Here is a 21670-nt window from a genome sequence, read left to right on the forward strand (position 1 = left end):
CCTCAATGACCCATCCCATCCACCGCCACCAAATTTCCACACTGATACAAACACACAACACAGTGTTCACAAAAATAACTCCCAGAAATAATATCTTCCGGAGTTATCAGTATGGAGGATTTGACGTTTCAGAGGCCCTGATGATGGAAGCAGCAAGTACCCCTGAAACTTCGGCAAACTTCTACTAGACTACACGACGCAACAACCCAGAAGACAGCCATTTTCAGTATTTCCTCGTTTAAAAAAAGGCACGCGATGTCTCCTAAACGTCGGAATTCGAACTGAAGCGAATAGTCGCGCAGAATTTCAACCATTTTAGTCGCGGTAAAAATGTATAAAATTTCGAGAACCTCCCAGGTATTCGCGGACCACAATTTGGACACCACTGCGCTCAAGATACACATTTATCATTGTGTATTTTCGTCTACCTCAAATTCATGTCCATTATTTGTTCTGCAGATGAACGAAGGAGTCAACAAAGGACACACACTGATCCCCCAATTGCCTTACAACACGTCTGCAGGACCTCTGTAGTTCTGCACTATTCAGAACTACAAAAGGGCGAGACCACATTTCTGAGATGCAAAATCTTCATTTGTAGACGTCGTACACACACAACAGTCAAACCGAAAGGCTTTTATTCTGACACAAGGAGCCGAACAGTGAAAGTTGGGTCCTTTCAAAACTAACAATGGATCTATTTCGCGTCAGACCCGTTCACCGGCTTCCAGAAACGTCACGTTCTACATTAATCGTAAAATATCCCGTTCAAATTAAAATGAAATAATTTATTTCGTATTATAATTACTATGAATACCAAAGAAAAATGCTTGAGCGAACCGAGTAATCTTCTGGCCTTCCCCAAGATGTCGCAGAAACATACCGCTTTTATTTATAGCCCTGAAGATAGAAGCAGCACGTTCCTCCGATATATCTATGCCTATCCATTCCCTTTGAACATCTACAACCAATTTTTTTTATACATTTCTCGTCTCCTCCACACGCTCTACACGCCTAACCCATCTCATACTCCTTGATTTGATCATCTTAATAACACCTGAAGAATACAAATTACACAGAGCTCGTCATTATCCAGTTCTGTCCGGCCTCCTGCTATTTCATCCCTCTGAAGTCCAAACAGAACATTCAAAGACTGTCGGTACCCTAAATTCCCCCCTCCCTCTGCCATATCAAGTCACTTTTCATGTCAGCCTTCGACAATTACTCTGAATGAGACAGGCGTGATATCGGTGGTCCCGAGATCAGACCCCGTCACACCTTCCACTGGAGGCGGGGCCACTGTCCGCCTTGCCGAACGCAGTTTCACCGGCAATTTATTAACGCCCGATCAGCACTCAAGATTTCGATCACTTTTGTACGTTCCATGGACAACTTTCATAGGTTACGTTCCTTCCAATCGGAGCATTAAATGAACACGCTTAAGGGAAGACTGGTTCGTCCGTCTGTCCGATTAGCCCTTTACAGCACAGTGGTTAAACAATCACTAATTCTGCATTTTTCCCACAGAAATTACATGTGGTTTTCTTACGATTCTCGATGTAAACAGCGATCATTTCCTTAAACACCGTTAACCACTTGATCTTTGTAATGGTGAAGAGTTGTTTTCTCTTCGCGGTACGGACTGAATCATTGAATATAATTCAGACGAACTTCGGCTTGAAAGCGAAAAACAAAAAATTCTTCGGAATCGAATCTCCGTCAAAGCATCGGTTATCAGGACTGAGGACTTTCGTGATTTTCCTCAGTACAACCACGCGAATGCCAAGACAAAAAAACGACCGCAACCTTCCGTGTCCCTCTTCATCATCCTATTACATGTAGTTGATACAATGTCATTAAACAGCTTATCAAGCAACATCAGCCCCTCATTCTCTCTTCGCTGAAGACTGTGATGCTAAGATAAACAAATAAAAGCAAGAAATTATATCTTTCGCCATTTACTTAACTAACTAACTAACTAACTAACTGATACGGGCTAATTCCAATTGTAAGGCGATGCATTGGTAGATATGAAAGGCTGCAAATTTGTGGGACACAGAAGGAGTCGAACAAGGCTTTCATTTCAAATTATCCACGTCACGTTTGGACTGATTCATGCAGCTACAAATGACAACGAACTTAATTATACCACGGTCGAAAGTAAGAAAAGGCTAGTCGGAGCGAGAATCGATTGTTCCTCACTTCAAACGTGTTTTACGCGTTTGTAACAGGTCGATAATATTCCTCGAATAGATTTGAGTCAGGGAGAAATCAGTTCTTTCTGCACAATTCCGTGTGCTTAGAGAAATGATCTGTTGCCGTCTCCTTCCCTCTCCTTTGCCTTCATTATCGTAAAAATGAACTTGTTTATAAAACATTCAAAGTATTTTACGTTTATTCGCATTACTTTCAACACTTTTATGTAGAAATTTACTAAAAATTAATCACAATAATAAGAATTGTCTGTAAAGAAGAGGTCTACTTAATAATTCAGTCCGTACCGCGAAGAAAACACAACGCCTCACCATTACAAAGATCAACTGGTTGACGCTGTTTAAGGAAATAATCGCTGGTTACGATGAGCTACAGCTTGATGACCGTGAAAATATCAAGTATCATATTTGCCCAATAAATCTTGTGGTGAAGATAAAACTAAGTAATGGCAATATAGCCGAAAGCCTCCCTTTCTAGAAATATGACGTACGTTTCTTATTTTATATAATACTCCAATCCTTTTGCTCAATAAACGGTCAGAGGAGTGCCTATGTAGTACATTGTTCTGAAACATTAGCCTAACAGCACACCTTAAAATTTCCTTCCTCTCCTGCAAAAACGCAGCTAAACCTCAGCTTTTCTTTTGTAGCCCCCACTACAGAGCACCACCAGCCCGTTATAGGTACCCCGGAGAGTCCAGTCCATAGGCGGTCACATCGACCACTCCCCTACGCTGGACCGACCGTGAACCAACGGACACAAGACAAGACGACCACGGCAAGAAAATTGACTATGGACTATGGCTGTTACGATGAGAATAATCTGATTAATATTTAAAAATCCAGTCCGTACCGCGAAGAAAACACAACGCCTCACCATTACAAAGATCAACTGGTTGACGCTGTTTAATCTGATAATCATATAAAACCCACAAACACATTCTGTGAGCAACACCTAGAGTTGATATTCAAGCAGGCGGTACATATAGTTACCACTTTGTTTCAAAGGGTTAATGCAGATTTGGTCTTCGGTCACATAAAAAATATCTTGAACCTGTCTCATAAATGTAATAAATGGCGTGTTCTGATTCAGAATTCAGTCTGAAACTATTAACACGAGACCTCTAAGGTCAGGGCAGAAACCTAGACACTGACAAAGAACGCGAGTCTTCACAGAGAAGACCTACGAGGGTAAAGAAAAACACTTGAACCGAGCAGTGAAATTCAAGTGACCTACTTGCGTTCTGCATTATGTCAGTGTTTTGACCGAGGTCAGAGAGCACCACTCACACGAGCCATTGCACTTGACGTCAGTGCGTCTTAAACTTTCTAGTCGCCCGGTAAAAATCCAAGTTATCACGGAGATGATTATGGATTTGCCTGTCTTGGGGAATGTTACGTCGTGCAGTTTGCTGTAGGTGTTTACTGCCCTCACCGCCTTGATGATGGCAGCAAAAACACCTCTGAAACATCGGTAAACTTACACTGGACTGTACAGCCTAACATCCCGGCGCTGACCACGTGCATAATAGAGCGTATCGTTTGTGCAAGCAAAAATAACTTGACTTTAAGTTTTATGGAGGACGTCGAATCAGGGTTTTATGAAGAAACGAGGTGGGCGGTGCATAGGCACGTAAATTGCTAATCGTTTTGAAATCTCGGCTCTGACTGGTGAGTGCAGGAGAAAGCTCCTAGCAACGCCTCGGGAGAAAACATGACCACTCGGCCACTCGCTTTTATTGGGTGGAAATAAACTTTATTATTGTAGATTTTTTATCCTTCAGTACCGGGTTCAGATCCCACGAAGAAACACGCCTCGTAACAGTTGGATTTTCGTCATGTCACGTCCTGTTGCCAGTTGGGAATCAGAACAGCGCGTAGGGCGACCCTGGCGTTACTTATCGCAAGTTAATCACAGATGCAGAACAAATAACAATAATTTAATTTAATTATGTTTAATTACGCGCTGATTTACCTGCCCAAAGGACAATTACAAAGTGTACGGGCTGGAAAAGTGGAGAGAACAAAGATAAACAAACAAACAAACAAAAGAAAAACGTAGTAATAATAATAATAACAGACTTAATAAGACATCGAAAGCAAAATTTACTGAAATGTTTCTAAACAGAAAATAATTTTCGTTATTTAAGTCTACACTTATTAATTTTAAGATCTAACCACACGAAGAACGCCAAGACACAGGAGACGCCGTGTAGTCTCGTAGAAGTTTACCGACGTTTCGGAGGTTCTTGCTGCCTCAATCATCAAGACGATTAGAGCCATCGCATGTAAGCCAATGGCTTTTACTGCAGAATGAAGAGCACTCCTATTTCTTATTTAGGAAATCCCAGGTTCAAATCTTCGCGCGGACACCGAAGATCCTGCGAGGGGTTTCATGGTATTTCTCAGGCGCCCAGGAAAGAGCCGAGATAGTATCTTAAATTAAGCGACGACTGCTTCCTTCCAAATCCTTTCAAATTCATTAATCACCCTATCATTCATAACTACTTAAAGCATCGTTAAATAAATTGATAATAAATGGACGGACTGAAGCGAAGAGCAGATGTTTTATAACCAGAGGCTCGATGGATTGGATTGGATCATCAAGAGGCAATCATCTGCATGAATGGACCCCGTCCTAGCCTGGGGTATCAATGTCTCTTACTGCGCGGTGTTATACGCAGAACTGCACAAAATATGAGGTCAAGGCGCAATAAATATTTTTGACGAATGTCGTGTACCTCTGTTACGAAAGCACAAAACAGCTGCAGATGGCGTGAATAACTTCTGGCTCCGGCTTTTATGGGCAATATTCAAGTAAAATGGCCGAATTTCTTGACCAACTACAAAATCTGTGCGTCATAAAATGTGTTACCTTAGAATTTGTCTGTCGGTGAGTCAGCGTCTACCTTCGCGTGCACAGAAGAGACACAATTAGTTTACACAGAAGTATAAAGAAAGAGAAACATATTATGACCAAGAAACAAGCAGTTGTAAATGTCAGTCAGCTGTCACACTACGTCTTTTGTAAACTACCGTGTTGTTAGTGAACCGACTTGCCCCGAGGACAAGAACCGACATCTCTGCCTTGTTTCATGACGGAGAGCAGTCACGAATCGCTTGATACGAGTAGAAGTTGCGTGCCTTTCTGAAAGGCGACTGCCACAACACACATCGCACGAGACTGCATTTCCAACCAACCACACAGCTCTGTTACCGTCTCTAGATTTATAACTTCGGAAAGCTCTTCTGCAAGCAGCGACATTCTACGCGACTTTCTGGCTTCAAACACCTTCGTTTCTCGTGACAGGTGTCTCGCAATGACGTCATCATGAGGATTCCCCATTTAATTGTGGGGAATCTCAAAGCCAGATACACGTGCAAAGTGATAGTCGTTGTTTTCCGACTTTACCAAAAATTTAAACATGACGACAAATTTGAGTAAAAGTCTCTAGTAACAAGTTTTGATGGGTTCTGGAACCGTCACATGCTACAGACGGACAGAAATGGCGAGTCAGTAGGCCGTAATCTTGCGCTGAGTAAAGCGCAGATACAATTTCATCACCTGCGTTAGGAATTAAACGCGCGACGCCTAGCCTGGCGTAATGGAAGCCGATGACCCTAGGACCGCCACGTTCACTCGCATTACGCAACGCCTGACCGACCCGGAGACAGTCGGTGCGTCATCCATTTTCACTCCCCTACAACGCAAGAAGATGCTAATTAGTTATGTCGGTTAATATTAACACGGGTAAAAGGACAATATATCAAACCACTCTGGAAAAGGAGAGGAAACTAATTTACGACAGTAATAAATCTTTTCTGCACTTCATCTGGGCTCAACCCGTACGCCTGTAGCTGAAAGGATGATCATGAATTTCACCAGTGGCGAAACGAGTCCATTTTTTAACTTAATAATGACATATATCTTATGAAGCAAATTTGAAGCTAACTTTACCTGTAATTTTCGCTAATATTTATTTAATTTTCGCAAATGAAGGCATACCAGAATATAAATGAAAGCTTTAGAGGAACCGAAACATACGAATCTAAATTGTCTGAGAAGGGATAATTAACTCGTGTTCATGTACGGCATTTCCTTCGTAATCTTTAACACTTATCGTAATTCCGTGATGCGATCTCCACTTACGTTGCGCAGATTGGTTAATTTTTAAATTCACTCGGTAATTATAAATCTATAAATGATTTAGAACTTTCTAAAGACTATCAAACCTCGTTTATCAGTTTCTGTTAGCATAAAAAATGATATCTTCGACATTAATGTAACAGTTTCTTGTCGGTAGAAAAGTGCTTATATTATTTTTAACTAGCAATATACAGCAACAGTAAGCAAAATTATTCAACTAAAATATCCATGAATGACCTAAATTTTCCTTCTATCAACCACTTGAATTGTATCGGATTTATGCCTGAAACTTGAACCGAAATCTAAGAAGCTCAGTTTTAAATTACGTAGCCCGATACTGAATCAGTGTTTAAGTGATCTAAGTTACTCAAAGAAAGGTCAACAGTTAATGTTCACATGGAACCCCCGGAAGGTACCAGAGAAACAAACGACATCGCATTAAATGTAAATTTCAACTAAAATAAGACCGAACTGAAAACAATAGTATCGACAAATTAATGCCAATAGCCATGGAAACAGGCGGATTCTGAAATAATATTCATAATTATTAACAAAACTGGCCTACGTCGCACTTTATTAAGCAAATACCATCCTAACAACGTAATAAATCTAATCATATTTTTAACACTTCAGTGCATACGTGCATAATAAAATAAAGAAAGTTTAAAATATACTTCAGATAAATTAATGACATTAAATACGAAACGTACCTGATATAGTCGTCATTTAACAAGTTCTAAATTACCAAAATTTCGTTTGAAATGGTTGCTTTTGTGAAAATTGTTTTTGGATAGGGCTGTACCTCATATGTGCGCAATGTCTATCAGTCTGATGATCTAGGTTCCACTCACTCAACGTCATTAACTTCTTCGTTTCGATTAATTTACGTCTGCACTTACGAGCGGCAAGATTACGTCAAAAGTTTATTCACCCGTTCTCCTCAGTTTCATTTGCGTAACTTTAATTATCTTCTTAAATTTTTATATATATATATATATATATAATTATACAGAGCTCTACATAAAAAACTAATTACACGCTCGTCAGCTATTTAATCAGTATTAAGCTACTCCGTTTTGTTAATGAGTTTTTGGCTATCTGGTACTAAATCGAACAATTTGTTCGTTGATAATTTTTATTGTACTCTGACCATATTCACGCAAACCTAAAACACGGTATAAGAAACATCCCACAGCGTTTATGTATGAGTTACGTACGATTCTCGATGTAAACAGCGATTATTTCCTTAAACAGCGTTAAACAGTTGATCTACGTAATGGTGAAGTGAGGTGTTTTCTTCGCGGTACGGACTGAATTCTTAAATATTAATCAGATTATTCTCATCGTAACCATCGAGTATTTCCTTAAATAGCGTTAACAAGTTTATCTTCGTAACGGTGAAGTGTAGTGTTTTCTTCGCGGTACGGACTGGATTTTTAAATATTATTTAGACGAATTTCGGCTTCCTACAGCATATCCTGAGAATTGTGAAAGTGAATATAAAATCACCCTGTAGATCGAAGCGAGTGTTCACATCAGAGAGAGAGAGAGAGAGAGAGGTATCAATTTGCAGACAGAAAGCCACACCTCGCCCTCCACCCAAATGGCCACTGAGTAATCACCGTAGTTTGTTGCGAAGTGCACGGCTGCCCCTGGCAGTGCTGTGTCACGGATTGCAAAGCCAATAAAAGTGCTGAACAATTTTACATACTTTTGTGGTGTAATTTAGGTGTACTTGTGGTGCAACTGCTGTCACGTTGAAGCAAATAACACCTTTCATAAAGAAAGTACGTCAAAATGATGATTCAAGCGAATTTTATGCGAATCGAATCATTTATATGATCTCTTTCTCCCGCGTTCCTCATGATATTTATAAATTCTTACTGAGTGATACAGTCTGTCTGTTTCAAAGTTTTGTCTACGAAAATACAGAAAACATTTCGTTTAAATAAGCACACGTTAGTTTTCTAAGCCGATCTTTATTTGAGTCCATACATGAAGATCAGATGTAGCTTATTTAGTCTTAAGAAAACAGATCACTACGTAAAGTGTTTATCGAGACGTTGCAAGATTTTAATATTCGACGCTGCTTACCCAGAACGCCGGATTATCAGGCCAAATTCCAGCCACGATAACCCAAGGACAAGGATAATAGCGATTATTTAAATAACCCAACTTATCATATAATATCATCAGAAAGCATAGCTACATGTAAAATTCTTTTAATCGAATGCATGGCAATAAATACAAAGAAAATGAACATTAGCCATTTTCACGTGCGACTAATATGGTCACATTACCCTTAACCCAATTCCACTTCCCCCCCTCCTGCTCTGCAAAGACAGGTGGGCCCAAAATGAACATCGTAGGCCTGAAAGTCAGATTTTGTAACCGACATTTGTATACATCAGTGGGAGTGGTCGAGTTAAGTCGTGAATTCAAATAAATGGGTTGACATTGAGTAACCACGAGCAAAATATTTCTCTTGACGTTAAATTTCTAGACTACCTAAGTGATGAAATCGGGCAGAACACACATCAAGGTAAGAGCTCAACTCCGCAGGACAGAGAAAAGATTCGAGGCCTAACCGGGAACACGGATGAAGGCTAACGCCCAACACCTGCTAACGCGTCACACGGATCCTCTATTCGGCGTTGCACAAGACACAGACGACGCGGATTTGAGTCTTGAAGTCTGCGGGGGTGATCTACGTCAGTGTCTGGGCGAGGGAATTTATGAAGTTCCTCGCTCCTTCTATGCATCACAGAAATTAGTAATAACTTATCCGGGGCGTTATGCCCACGTCACTAGGTCGCGGGTCGAAGGCAAGCAGACGCATGCACCACGTAAACTGAAAATGAGACAGCGAGGTGGGAAAAAACATCTGTCGTCAGGAATAAAGATTCTCTGCAGGTTCTGACAAGAAATCATTCAGTGTTCCGACAATGTATAAGGCAGCGCTCACTGTCTAGGATGTGTTCATGTGCACGTTTCGACACGTGGCCCCATTCTAGTCTTTAGGTGATCGATTGTCGTTATACTGAGATTTTTATTTTGGTTTATCTTGTAATTTAGAAGCGGCCGGTAATCCACGCGTATTAGTAAGGCCAACATGGAGCAATATGATCCTGTATCAACTACCAACGTCACGCGGCTTCAAATAAGATAACTATGAGATTATCGCATACCGCCAAGAGGATGTGACCAACGTCAGGGCGGATCGAACCTAGGAAAATAAAAGTTGTGTACTCGTTTACTCACCGACCGAGCCCCAGTCCGGGTGAGCGAGATTGTTGAACCATCCGTCGTACCTCTGTTTCTCCGTGAAGCTGTACTGCCGCTCTGCAAACACGAAACATGAGTCGTCATCATCAAAGTCAGTCAAGCAACCCAGCTCACAGAGTTAGTGGCTCCATCACAGAACAGATTTCTTGGTTCAAGCACGTCGTGCTACACAGCCTGCCCACCGCAAAGACCATTCCAGTTGCGAGCAACGCAACGAGGCAAAACTTGGACGGAAATTAACCTGAGCTCCGAACGTGACCAGACAGGGCAGACAGACATATTTTCAACTAAATGCTACACGGGAAATTCTGATAAAGAACTGCTTACGTTTCCCCTAGCAATTCACCTTGGTCGTTGGTTTAGTGCATGAGCGCCAGAGGCGGCCGTGGACGGCAAGCTTCAGCTACCAACAGCTTCTGTCGAGCACGGTTTTACTCTGACACGTGATCACGCGACACATCAGCGTCAACACACTTAAAGGCCCAGAAGCTGACATCGAGCAATTACGGATGAAATAATTTCCATTAATCTAAGGATTCTAACTGGTTTCTAACAGACATTAACAATATTTTAAGACCCTTTTGGTCGGTTAAAGGCCGTCTGTCTACGCATTTCCTTCCTTGGAATTCAAGCCACCTAGCATTGTATCCAGACTGCCAAAAAATTGTCCTTACATTATAAGAACAGGCAGATCTACAGAGTGTTCCAAAAATATATACACATTCAATTAATTAAACAGAGACATTTATTAAACTAAACCATTACATACGTCAGCACTGGCACTTCGTTAATTAGCGAATCTAGTGTAGATGTTCACTAGGTTCCCTTCATAAAAGAGTTGTCAGTGGAACCACGGTTCCGGAGAATTTGACGTAAATACGTCTATACGGAAAGGAAGTTTATATATTGGCTTTATTCTAAATATTTCCTTTATACATGCTTTACAATTGAGATACGTTTGATTAAGACTTTGCTTATTCAACTTGAATTAGTTACGCTTAAAATGGGTCTGTAGTAGATGAATGTAATGTAAAGTAATGTAATGTAATGAAATGTCGAATGACCCTTCAATATAGACGTATTTAAATAGTATTAAAAATAGTATCATTAAAATAGGCCGTCAATCACAATATAAGATAATTAAAAGATTAAAATATCATTTTACGTTCCTTATCGAGTACTCGATTTACATGTGGAACATTTTACGACATGTTTCGGCTATATATAGCCGTCATCAGGTGTTATGTTATAAACTTTTTAACTGAATTACTGATTTTTACTAATTTTAATGATTTTTAGTTTTCATTTTTCTTATCATGTTCTTGTCCTTCATATTGTATCTTCATCTGTTGTTGTATCACAAGTCACTAATATGATTGTATTTCGTAGTGATGCCAATGTTGTGTATATGGACTGTGAAGTAAAGGTTTCAATACTATTAATGAAAATTGAATATAGAAAACAAAATATATGGCTGAAAGTAATCATGTAAACTTACCCAAGATCTACAATATCTTATAGACGTATTTATTTCAAAAACATTAGGACATAGATAAAAATATCAATATTCGGCATTGCAATGTGTATACACGTTTCTGGGACACTCTGTATATGTAAACTTCTATTTTATTCTTGTTACCGTTTTGCCTCTGAGAATAGAAGTCAGTCAAAATACGAGGGGCATTAATTAAGCATTAATTATGCACGCATTTAGTGTATGTCTGACGGTAAATAAAATCAAACCTTGATGCTTGACTGAAAGGAATAGACCGCAATGGATTTAAAACTGTAACAATAATTATTTAGCTCTGTCTCGACGTCATGTGTGTTTATAGCTCAAGGTTGGAGCACACGGAGTCTGCAATTAGCAGAAACGTCTCAGACAATTAGCAAGAGAATTTCAGAGTTACGAAATCGCAATAACTCTAACCTGAAGTGTGTAGTGCAGACCCGCAAGTGACTGACTTGAATCTAAACTGTTGTGTCACGTGACATTCTGCTAAAACTTACGCGCAACACGAGCCACGACATCAACTGCAATATCATCATCATCATCATCACTGGCAATTTGTCATTTCTGGATAATATTAAAGAGGATGAAAACTGGTCATTGGTTTTAAAGCGTAATGCCAGGAAAGGATCCTTGGCCTTTTGGTCCAACGAGAAAAATGTTGTACCAACCTGACGCAAGCCATCAGGTTACACGCAAGAGCGCGCTAGCTTTCACCACACACGTTTGTGTGACTCGTGAACGCGTAAGAGTTCTCAGCGAAGGAATTCTTCTCCCTTCTCGATCGTGGACATGGCTGCTTCACTAGACGCCTTCTTGAGAATCTGACAGTTCACTCGCACACCAACCCCAGCCTCCTAGGCTGTGGGTACAGGGGTCCTATCCTACCCTAGTATGAGTATATTTTTTGAACATTCTGTATATAGCTAAATATCTGAAAAATAACTTTCACCTCTGTTTTGCTTTCGGAGGACTCGGAAAAGTGTTTCTGTTTAACAGGCGTCTGGCATGAAACATTTTATTTAACAGGGGCAAATACAAGGCGATTACAAATGACTGGAATTATCAAACACGCTGTACGCTTACATCACTTCCTGTTTGGGTCTTGGGGAAATTTCAAACTCTTGATTTTTGTTGCACAGAATGCACAAGCCTATAATAATTTGTCATTCTTTAGAACAAGATCACTTGGAAGGATAATATTATATAATGGTGTGGAATGTATTTGGCTGCTCTGAACGTGGCCAGAGGTCGAAGTTCAACTTGTAGAGGAATTCCTAGAATTTCATGGAATCTGAAAGATGATTCTCGCACCAATAAAACTCCGCTTAAGTTAGCGCATTCTGAGCCAAGATCCGATGTCCAACTTAACATGACCCCCAGCAAAGTATGAACATAAAACAATCCGCTCTCTTAATATACGACTTTCCGCTTAACATTTACAGCTGAAACATTAGTTATAATCTTCCACTGCCAAAATAAAAAAAATACTGCTTATTTTAATTTCCTGTCGTTAATCTAAATTTCACATCGTGCAAATTACGTAACTTTATGAGACGCGCGGCCAAAGCTTCGCGTGTGCCACTTTTGCTGAAGTTTATTGCCATACTAAAGCAAAGTAAAGCCATCCCGTAACTTGAGAGTGAATGTTCAGAGTCACTCCCCGGCCGCGCTTCGCCCCCGGGGAAAAGACCCCCGGTACCCATTGGACAGGAGGCTGGGTGTGCCCCAGAGCCGGTCTGTACGCAGAGTCTAGAGGAAAAATCCTCTGTCCCTACCAGGGATCGAACCCTGGTCGTCCAGTCCTTAGTCAGTCATCATTATTAAAACCCCATATCCAATGTTAGCCAGTGAAATTTCCCCGGGTCAAAGCGTCAACCCAAATCTTTCTAGTTCGGGAGTCAAGAATACGTGGATCCATACCTTCACTTCCCCATACACATGCGTGGCGTGATCTTCAACAACAACTCAACACTCAAACCGACTTGGGAACTGGTTCACAGAACTGGTATAGACGCGGTGAAAGAAAAACAGAACACCTGTCAGTGCCGAGAATCGAATCCCGGTCGTTCATGCAATTTACCGACTAATGAATAACAGAAGTCGATTGTTCGGTTGCAATTAAAGATTCGCTTCTCTCGAACCATTTTCCGGTATGTGTCGTAATTTGTTTATACGATCCTGTATTTATTTATTAGGCCCGTAGCATTCAAGGACACCCCATTCATTGGGGGAGCTCCTCAGACGGCACAAGGTCGATTCGCTTTGTCTGCAGGTGCAGGAAGCGATCTCGCCCGTCTGCATCTCCGATAAGAATGTTCTTACGTCGCGGTTAACATCGCTGGCAATAATTTATTGATGTGAAAGTAAACCTGACGCGTAACCATGGAAACGGAGGCAGAAGCTGTCAGATTCTCAACGGAGCGCACGAGAAGAATTCCGGTCAAAATTCACGAATTGGATTCCTTCTCTTTATAGTTGTTATAAGATTACGCAGCATCGAATGGCAGGATGTTCACTGAATAAGAAATTTAGAAGGATACGGAAGGAAGCGGTGGTGGCCTATTTTAAGTGTTGCGTCGACATCTGCCTGGAAAGCTTGAGGAAAACCAAGAATGATCGAGATTTGAACTCGGAACCTCACGAAAACGAAGATAGACTACAACAGTAAGGTTCATTACGACAGATAAGATACCGAGTGCATTATGGGATGGCGCGCAGTGTAATCTGATCGACGTTTTATTGCCCCGATGACAGAGGCAGCAAGGAGCTCTGAAACGTCGATAATTTCCTTGTTTTGTTTTCTTTGTTCAACAGCGTTCACAAAAGTGCACCATTGGTTTCTATTCTGAGTCAGATGATTTCTTTAAACTCCATTTTAATATTATCCTACCATCTACACCTGTTTCTTCAAAGTGACATCTGCTGTTCAGGGTTTCTTTCTGCTGCTAATAATAATAATAATGGATGGGTCTAAATCCTCGACAGACTGGTGGTGATTATTTCTTCACATCCCACAGCCATAAACACAACCGCGTTGAAAGGATACCAAAGTCTGTATCTGGAATGGTAAGAGATGTCGTTTCAACATCGGCGTCCTAAGCCTCTCGCCTGCTCAGACCGGAGGTCTTTTATGGTCTCCGGCCACACATTCCAAGTGGCTTCATGCGGCGAGAACGTGTGTGACCTAATCTCAAGAGACAATGGTAATAATATAGCTCTAATTGCTCGTACTATTTCAGCAATAACTCCTTCTTCATTGTCTAGACTCTAGACAGACAAATGAATTGGACCAACCACTTTCCAAATGCCAGCAGCTAAATGGAATTGCTTCTTCTTCGCACGAGGACAAGCATTTTGGCCAAAGGCTCTCTTCTTGACAGAATTAGATCTTATAACGATGGTTCTCCGCCATGGAAAGGTGCAAAGAACGGAAAGGTGTTGGATGCTTAAGTCCGGAATAACAGAAATTTCACGGAACAATTCCTGTTTAAATCTGAAACCAGTGTCGATATTCATTTAGGCCTTTAACTTCGGACGAGGAGCTGACACAAGCCTTTTTTTTCCGTCCGAACCAGATCGCTCTACGTCACACGCAGGTGATGTCAGGGGTCGTCAAATCGCGACGCTGCGAGAGATGAATCAGGCTTTGCTCAGCCGATCTGAATTGTAAGCAAGGCCAGACGACGGGTCCCTCACGACAATAATCTCTCTTCCACGTTCTCAGCGTCACGAATTTTTGCAATCGGTCGTGACTTCGTGACGCTTCCTGATGACAATACTATACTTTTGTCGAAACGACTAAATTCGTGCGACATTACTGACTTACGTCAACGACCAACGACTAATCAAACAATCCAGCCTTTCATGATACATAACAGGAATATCATTACAGTTTCCTTATCGTTCCAACCAATTAACGGATATCGATTAAATTTGGTATTACGTGCGCGCTGCAGATTTCACAACAGTCTGTGTAGCCAATTACATTTCAACGTTCCGTTCGGCCATTGGTAACCAAATGAGGCGAATGATGATGAGAGACGAGAAAATAAGGCGACCGTCGTTTCGGAGGAGCCCTGTTTATGAAGCTAATAAGCGCCTCTGGAACGTCGATAAATTTCTACGAGAATACAACAACGCAGAAGACAAGTCATCTTCAGACTCACAGCCTTGAGAACCTGAAATCTCGCAAACGCAATGTTATTAAAAAAACTAACATTAAATTTAGTCTATCTAGTACCGACATACGTAATATCAGCCAAATTTAATCGAAATACGTCAAGTGGTTTCGGTGATAAAACACGAGGACGAAAATACAGCCTACATCTCCCAATACGAGCTCACTTCATATATTTTGAAAAAAAGAGACACTGATTTTGCACATTCCTCTTCATTTAGCAAAGTAATTACAGTCGATTGACTCCTCTTCGATACATCGGCTAAAATCTACGACAGAACTCGATACCTAGCCTGTTCAGTGAAACAAGAATTTTTTTTGTCACGCAGCCAAAAGGTTCACACAGACCTTCACATTGGGAGGTCCCAGGATCTAAATCTCGGCCCAGTGACTGGCAATCTGTACTTTCTTAGCGGTTCTTCTAAGTCTCTCCACGCAGATTACAGGGTAGTACCTTAAATTAGGCCAAGACCGCTTCCTTCCATATTCCTTACAATTTATTTCCCTACCACTGAATCTGCGACAGAGAGTTTCAGAAAGGCCGTCACTGTGGGACGACGTTGCTGACAACCTGGCCAGTGAGGGAGGCTGATGGCCTTGCTGCCAGCTACTTGCTCGTGGTTCAAGTACCGCCTGCCTCCACTAGAAGGCTGTCGACAACCGCCCACACACACAAAAAGCCGGTCTCGCACTTGGAAAATGTTTTCATACCAACTCCTTCATCGGGCTTCTTATAAAGAAGCTAGTAGTCGTTCACCTGCTAAAGAAATTCTATGCTTTACATGATAGCCGAATATCTTCAAATAATCCAAGATCAATTTCATCATCGAATTTTCCAAGTATTGAGGTATGCTATCTTCTGGGTTGTGACACCAGCCTTGAGGAGAAACACATACATCCAATACCCAATTTCGTCTGAATCCGTTTAGTAATTTCCGATACGTAGGACGTCGGCAAACACACGACCTTCCCATTACGGGCGCACTTTGTACAGAAAACACATAGACATGTAAACTGGTCGTAAACCTAGGAGGTTAGTGACCACATTAACCATCCACCAATCTTCAACTTCTCCTTTTAAGCATTGCCAACATCGACTGAAATGTTGTTCTGTTCAAACTTCAGGACTTACTATTGTAATCTTGGACAATATTTCAAAGGCATTCGTTAGACTGCCTTGAAGTGGTGCTTTTAATGAGACTGTACTTTCAGAAAAAACAAACTGGTCGCTTGAGATTGACACTGTTACCAACTTGAAACTTGTATGGAAATTAGAAAGCCCCGCTACAAGGACGTGTTGCACTGCTGCATGCCGGAAATAACGGCTCTGAAATCTGTGCGTTCGCCAATGAGGTAGAAATTTCCGAAAGGAGTTAATTAACTCTCCTCATTGGTCTTCGTATCATCACTGCAGATAATAGTTTGTTGCGTGTAGCCTAACCTTGCCGACTACGTGGGACAGAGTCCTTGAGAATCTGACAGTACGCTCGGATGGTTAAACCATTCCTCGTCTTTTACGGAACCCGACGTTTAATCACAGTGTCCATAAGATCCAACCATGTCCGTATCCTTTCACTTATTTCGATAAGATACATTTTAATATTATCCCCACATCGCGCTCAGGAAAATGAAATGCGTAGACGGGCGAGTGACACCAGCAGGCCAGCTAAAAGTTCAACCGCGCAGTTTCTGAAATGGGTGACGCCCATGATTATTCACTGCTTCCCCTCAGACACATGCGGGTCTAGCAACGACTGAGATGCGCGTTCAGAATTTACATTATTCCCATACTATTGACATTTAATAATTCAGTCCGTACCGCGAAGAAAACACAACTCTTCACCATTACAAATGTCAACTGGTTAACGCTGTTTAAGGAAATAATCCCGGTTTATTCCGAGAATCAGAGAGAGAGAGAGAGAGAGAGAGAGAAAGAGGAAATTGGTGGGGGAGAAGTGAGAGACACTTCGATATCTGGGGGGGAGAAAGAGCATCTTATAGCTAGAAGGTCCCCAGGCAATGCCCGCTCGTCCTTCTGTTAAGGATAAAGTAAGAGTGAAGGCGTTAGTGTGATGATTGGCATAAAAGACGGACTTTTGAAATTTTGTATTAGAGAAAGCTGAGACTATTAATTTGGAAGTTTAGTACATAATTTAGAAGTTCCTACTGAGGGGAGGGGGGTAAATTTTGACGACGTTAAGGGGAGATAAATTTTGATTAATTTAAGTCGGGAGGGCTGCATGAGAAGCATGCAGTGGCAACTTGGAACTTGGGAACCATCTCAGCATTTGCTTGAAGACAGAGGAAAACCAAGGAAAATCTGTGTCGAGATGGACTACTAGCCAGCTCGTCTGAATAATATTTAAAAACTCAGTCCGTACCGCGAAGAAAACACAACTCTTCACCATTACAAAGATCAACTGGTTAACGCTGATTAAGGAAATAATAGCTGTTTACATCGAGAATCGTACGAAGCCAATAAATAAAAAGTGGGGAAAATTGCAGAATTTATAAATGTCGAAACATGCAGTTGCCTTAGAGGGGCAAAAGTTTCAGAAGCCTTACTCTAGATCCTCTTAAAACCGGTCAGAAATGTTCCACAAGCCGGAACTTTGTTTTACAATTCTATTCCAATGACACCATAAATTTCTTTTGCTCCATTATTCTTTGATCCGTCAATGTGTTACGTAAGTGACAGCGCATGCGCGGCCTTCGAACTAACCCAGCCCAACGTCCGCCTGGGCCGTTGACTTCATGGCTACTAACCGTATGTGGACTGGGATCACGTTATGTCAAAACAGCAGGTATATGACGACGAACAGAACAGAGAGAACGCAAACATCCACGCACCGAACGGAATCCGAACTCATGACCCGACCGTACAAGCCACCGTCGTTTTAGAGGCGCGTACTGCCTTCATCATCCAAAACGTCGGTAAACTTCTACCAGATTACACGGCGCAACAACCCAGAAGACAGCCATCTTCATACTCGCCGCCGTGAAAATCTCGCATCTCAAAGATACAGAGTGTTTACGAGAATATTAAGTGATAGGGAGACTGAGAAAACTACACAATGAGGAACTCCACAGTTTTTACTCTTCGCCATTTTTTATAAGTATAATCAAATCGAGAAGGTTGGAAAATCTGAAGGAAATAACTTCTTGGAAGACGTATTCGAAAATGGGAGGATAATATTAAAGTAGATCGTGGGGAAAGAGTGTTGAAGGTGAATTCTCCTACATGGAGTCTATTGATTTGTAAAATTCATAATTAAATGTTTGTTTTTTTTACATCCAAGTTTCAGTTTTTAGCGGCAATCACTTCAAGACATGGATCTCAGAGACTGCTTGAAACTCGGCTCCTTTAAATTGCAAAACTTGATCGTGTCTTTACCACGACAAGACTGACGTTGGAAACAAGACGGGTCTCACACAAAAGTCACACGGTGTGTGTTTTTAAACGTCTTACCAAACAGTTACGTCAAAATGTTCTTCACTGGCTTGTTAATATATCGCTCCAAATAACTGGTCCATGAGATACATTTGTTTCACAAATCACATTTCACCCACGTACCAAGAGTCTGAGCTCAGAACAGGTTTGTTGAAGAAACTTGAGTCTGTTTCATGAAGTTCCGTTCTGCTTTATATTCAGTCGTTACACCATTTAAATATGCGGTTAAGTAGTACTTCGCTTTGCTAACACAGATCAAGGCTAACATGTAGGCAAAGCCTTGAGAGATCCCGAGTTCAATTTCTGCCCTTCAGAAATATTATTTTAATATTAATAATACATCAGCTTGAAAGCCGACACTGGGCCTTGGTTTTTCTGGAAAAAAAAATCTCTGCCACTTTTTTAAACCTTCCTCTTTCAACATTCTGTTGGACTCCTCATACGGTGGGAGGGGGGTCAGTCCACCGGGAGGCGTCAACACCGCGGAGAAAGTAAATCGAACTGCGCGTGACGTCATATTTGATCACAGCGCCCAATTATTATTAATCACTACTGTACTGAATGGATAATCTAAAACATATTCGGGCAACATTTTTCTTTATTTTATCCAAGTGACCTAAAAATTTAATTTCATCATCACCCCGATGATGGAGACAATAGTAACTTCCGAAACGTCCGTTAATTACTACCAGGCTGTACAGCGCAACATCACAGAAGACAGACATCTTATTGGGCTACATATCAAGTTTAAGGGAGATAATATTAAAGGGTTATACGAGGTAGCAGCATACAGAATCACTTCACACGTTCTACGTGTATATAAATACCAATTCATAGTACCATTTTCTCTAGGAAATGTTCGGCCATGGCTTATTTGCTTAATGAAGTCATATTAACAAAATAAATAATCTGATTTCTATAGACATAAAAGAATGATTACGTAAGATAAAGGTAATTATGGAATTTACATGAAAAGTACAGAAAAGAATTTTTTTAAAAAAAAACTTCAATTCAGGGACGTCAGAATTGACAGAAAATGTTTCATATGAACAGATACTTCATCTTGAAGGTCGTTAGATGACTGTTACATAAAATCAAGAGCCAAAGATAAAAGATAAAATAATTCTAAATCCACGGAACATAACCCTCCTTAAAACGCTGACAGTCACTCACCTATTGAAATAATCCCCTGCAGTTTAGGAAGACCGAAAACTCATAAGAGCTCGCCACTGATTCACATCCTTAACCAGACTAATCCAGTTCACACGCCTCACACACAAATTACTTAAGATTTATCTTAATGTTATCCTCCTGTGTACACCTAAATTTCTTCAGCCCTTCGGGTTATTCTTATAAAATTTTGTAAACATTCTCACAAGCAATCCGTGCGTGCTACGTTCCCCACCCATCTCGTCCTACTTGATTTTATCATCCTACTAATATCTGGTGAAGAAAATTACAAAGCTTCCCACTACGAAATGTTCTCCATTTTCATTATGCTTCATTCCTAACAGTATTATTCTGAGCGTACTGTTTTCATACCCCCCCCCCCCCCCCCACAATCCTGCTTTTTACGTTTTCCAAGAACAAGAAACTTATTTACCAGCCATTTTAAGTAGTACAAAGGGAGAATTGAGGTTAGGAATTTCCACTGGGATGCGCCACTACGACAGACCTGCGTCACAATAGAAAGTTTTAACTACGAAATGCAGCCTGAGTACGTACGTTCCTACACGTACTGTGTTCTTACCTGACTTCGACTGCAGGACACATCCCGAAAGGATCACAAGAACCACAAACAAGACGCAGAGATTTCTCACAGACTGAGGAACAACGCTGCTGTCACTACCTGCGCCGGAAAAATACGAAAACACACGAAAATCACGCCAACGAACAGACGCACCACTGCAATAGGACAAAGTCCTACACAGACGATCATGACGTCCTAGCGGCAGAGTTCTACACTCCATCGCACGCACAAAGTCACTCGGGGAACACAAATTCTCGCTCTTAACGTGACGTCACATAGAATCCTGCTAGATTTTACACGAATGTGTAGGCGAGCCGTGTACCAGCTTCCAACAGGAAGCAGACACTACTACCAGCAGACAGCTCACTCACTTTAAAGAGAAAGTTAGCTCCTCCCTCTTAGATGACTTCCCCAATTCTCCCACCACGCTGCCACTTCACTCTGCCCTACAATGTACCTCACAACAATGGTATAAATTTCGCGTCTATACTTTGCCGCATGGCTCAAAAATTTTATATAACTTAATTCAGAGGGGAAACCCTCACGTCTGAATTTGAACATGATCTAATTCATTACAGCCCAGTGGTAAATATATGTACCACTTACTTTGACAGTCAATAACTGTGCATTTCTCCCACAGAGTGCATTTATGTGTTTCGTATAAATCTCAATACGAACAGCGATTATTTACGTGAAAAATATTAACCAGTTAATTGCTGTCATGGAGACGCGTTAATTTATTTTTCTGCGTTATCATAACAACGATTGCTGGTTAGGTTAGGTTAGGTTAGGAAATAATAGCTGTTTGTTTTAAGAATCATACAAAAATCACAAATACACTCTGTGGGTAAAATTCAGAGTTAGCTAATGTTAAAATCAGGTGATACACATAGTTACCACTCAGCTTCAAAGTGTTGAAAACACGGTTTTACTCGCCATGGAAACTGTTGGACATGTCTCAAAATGGAGAACACAAAACACCAAGCAAAGCATTTGTTCCTTAAATAACTTGCTTACCGACAGCCATTTGGATTTCCCCTTCGTCGCCACTACCTACATGATCTGTCTGTCCATCCTCTTATGACGTTGACACAGAAGTTATTTCCAAGTGTCAGAAGGACGAGGAAGTGAAGT

At 41.0% G+C, this 21670-nt stretch overlaps 1 protein-coding gene across 2 annotated transcripts in view; it reads right to left on the reverse strand.

The window, feature by feature from the left end:
- The window catches only part of Duox (dual oxidase), a 39939-nt gene extending 18967 nt beyond the window's left edge, over positions 1–20972 (reverse strand). Inside the window, exons 1-2 of one of the 2 annotated variants that reach the window (XM_022077158.2) lie at positions 20537–20972; positions 9622–9702 (exon numbers count right to left, since the gene is read on the reverse strand). In XM_022077158.2, coding sequence (XP_021932850.2) covers positions 9622–9702; positions 20537–20756 — 301 coding nt within the window. In that variant the 5' untranslated portion in view covers positions 20757–20972. Of the gene's footprint in view, positions 1–9621; positions 9703–18804; positions 18901–20536 lie in introns of those variants that run through there. The other variant, XM_087342437.1, reaches the window with a different exon arrangement.
- Positions 20973–21670: the final 698 nt, after the last annotated feature.

The sequence above is a fragment of the Zootermopsis nevadensis genome, unplaced genomic scaffold (assembly GCF_977971745.1).
Source record: "Zootermopsis nevadensis isolate Lab colony 2312 unplaced genomic scaffold, Znev_1.0 Znev_ptg000003l, whole genome shotgun sequence".
In the NCBI taxonomy this organism is placed as follows: domain Eukaryota; kingdom Metazoa; phylum Arthropoda; class Insecta; order Blattodea; family Termopsidae; genus Zootermopsis; species Zootermopsis nevadensis.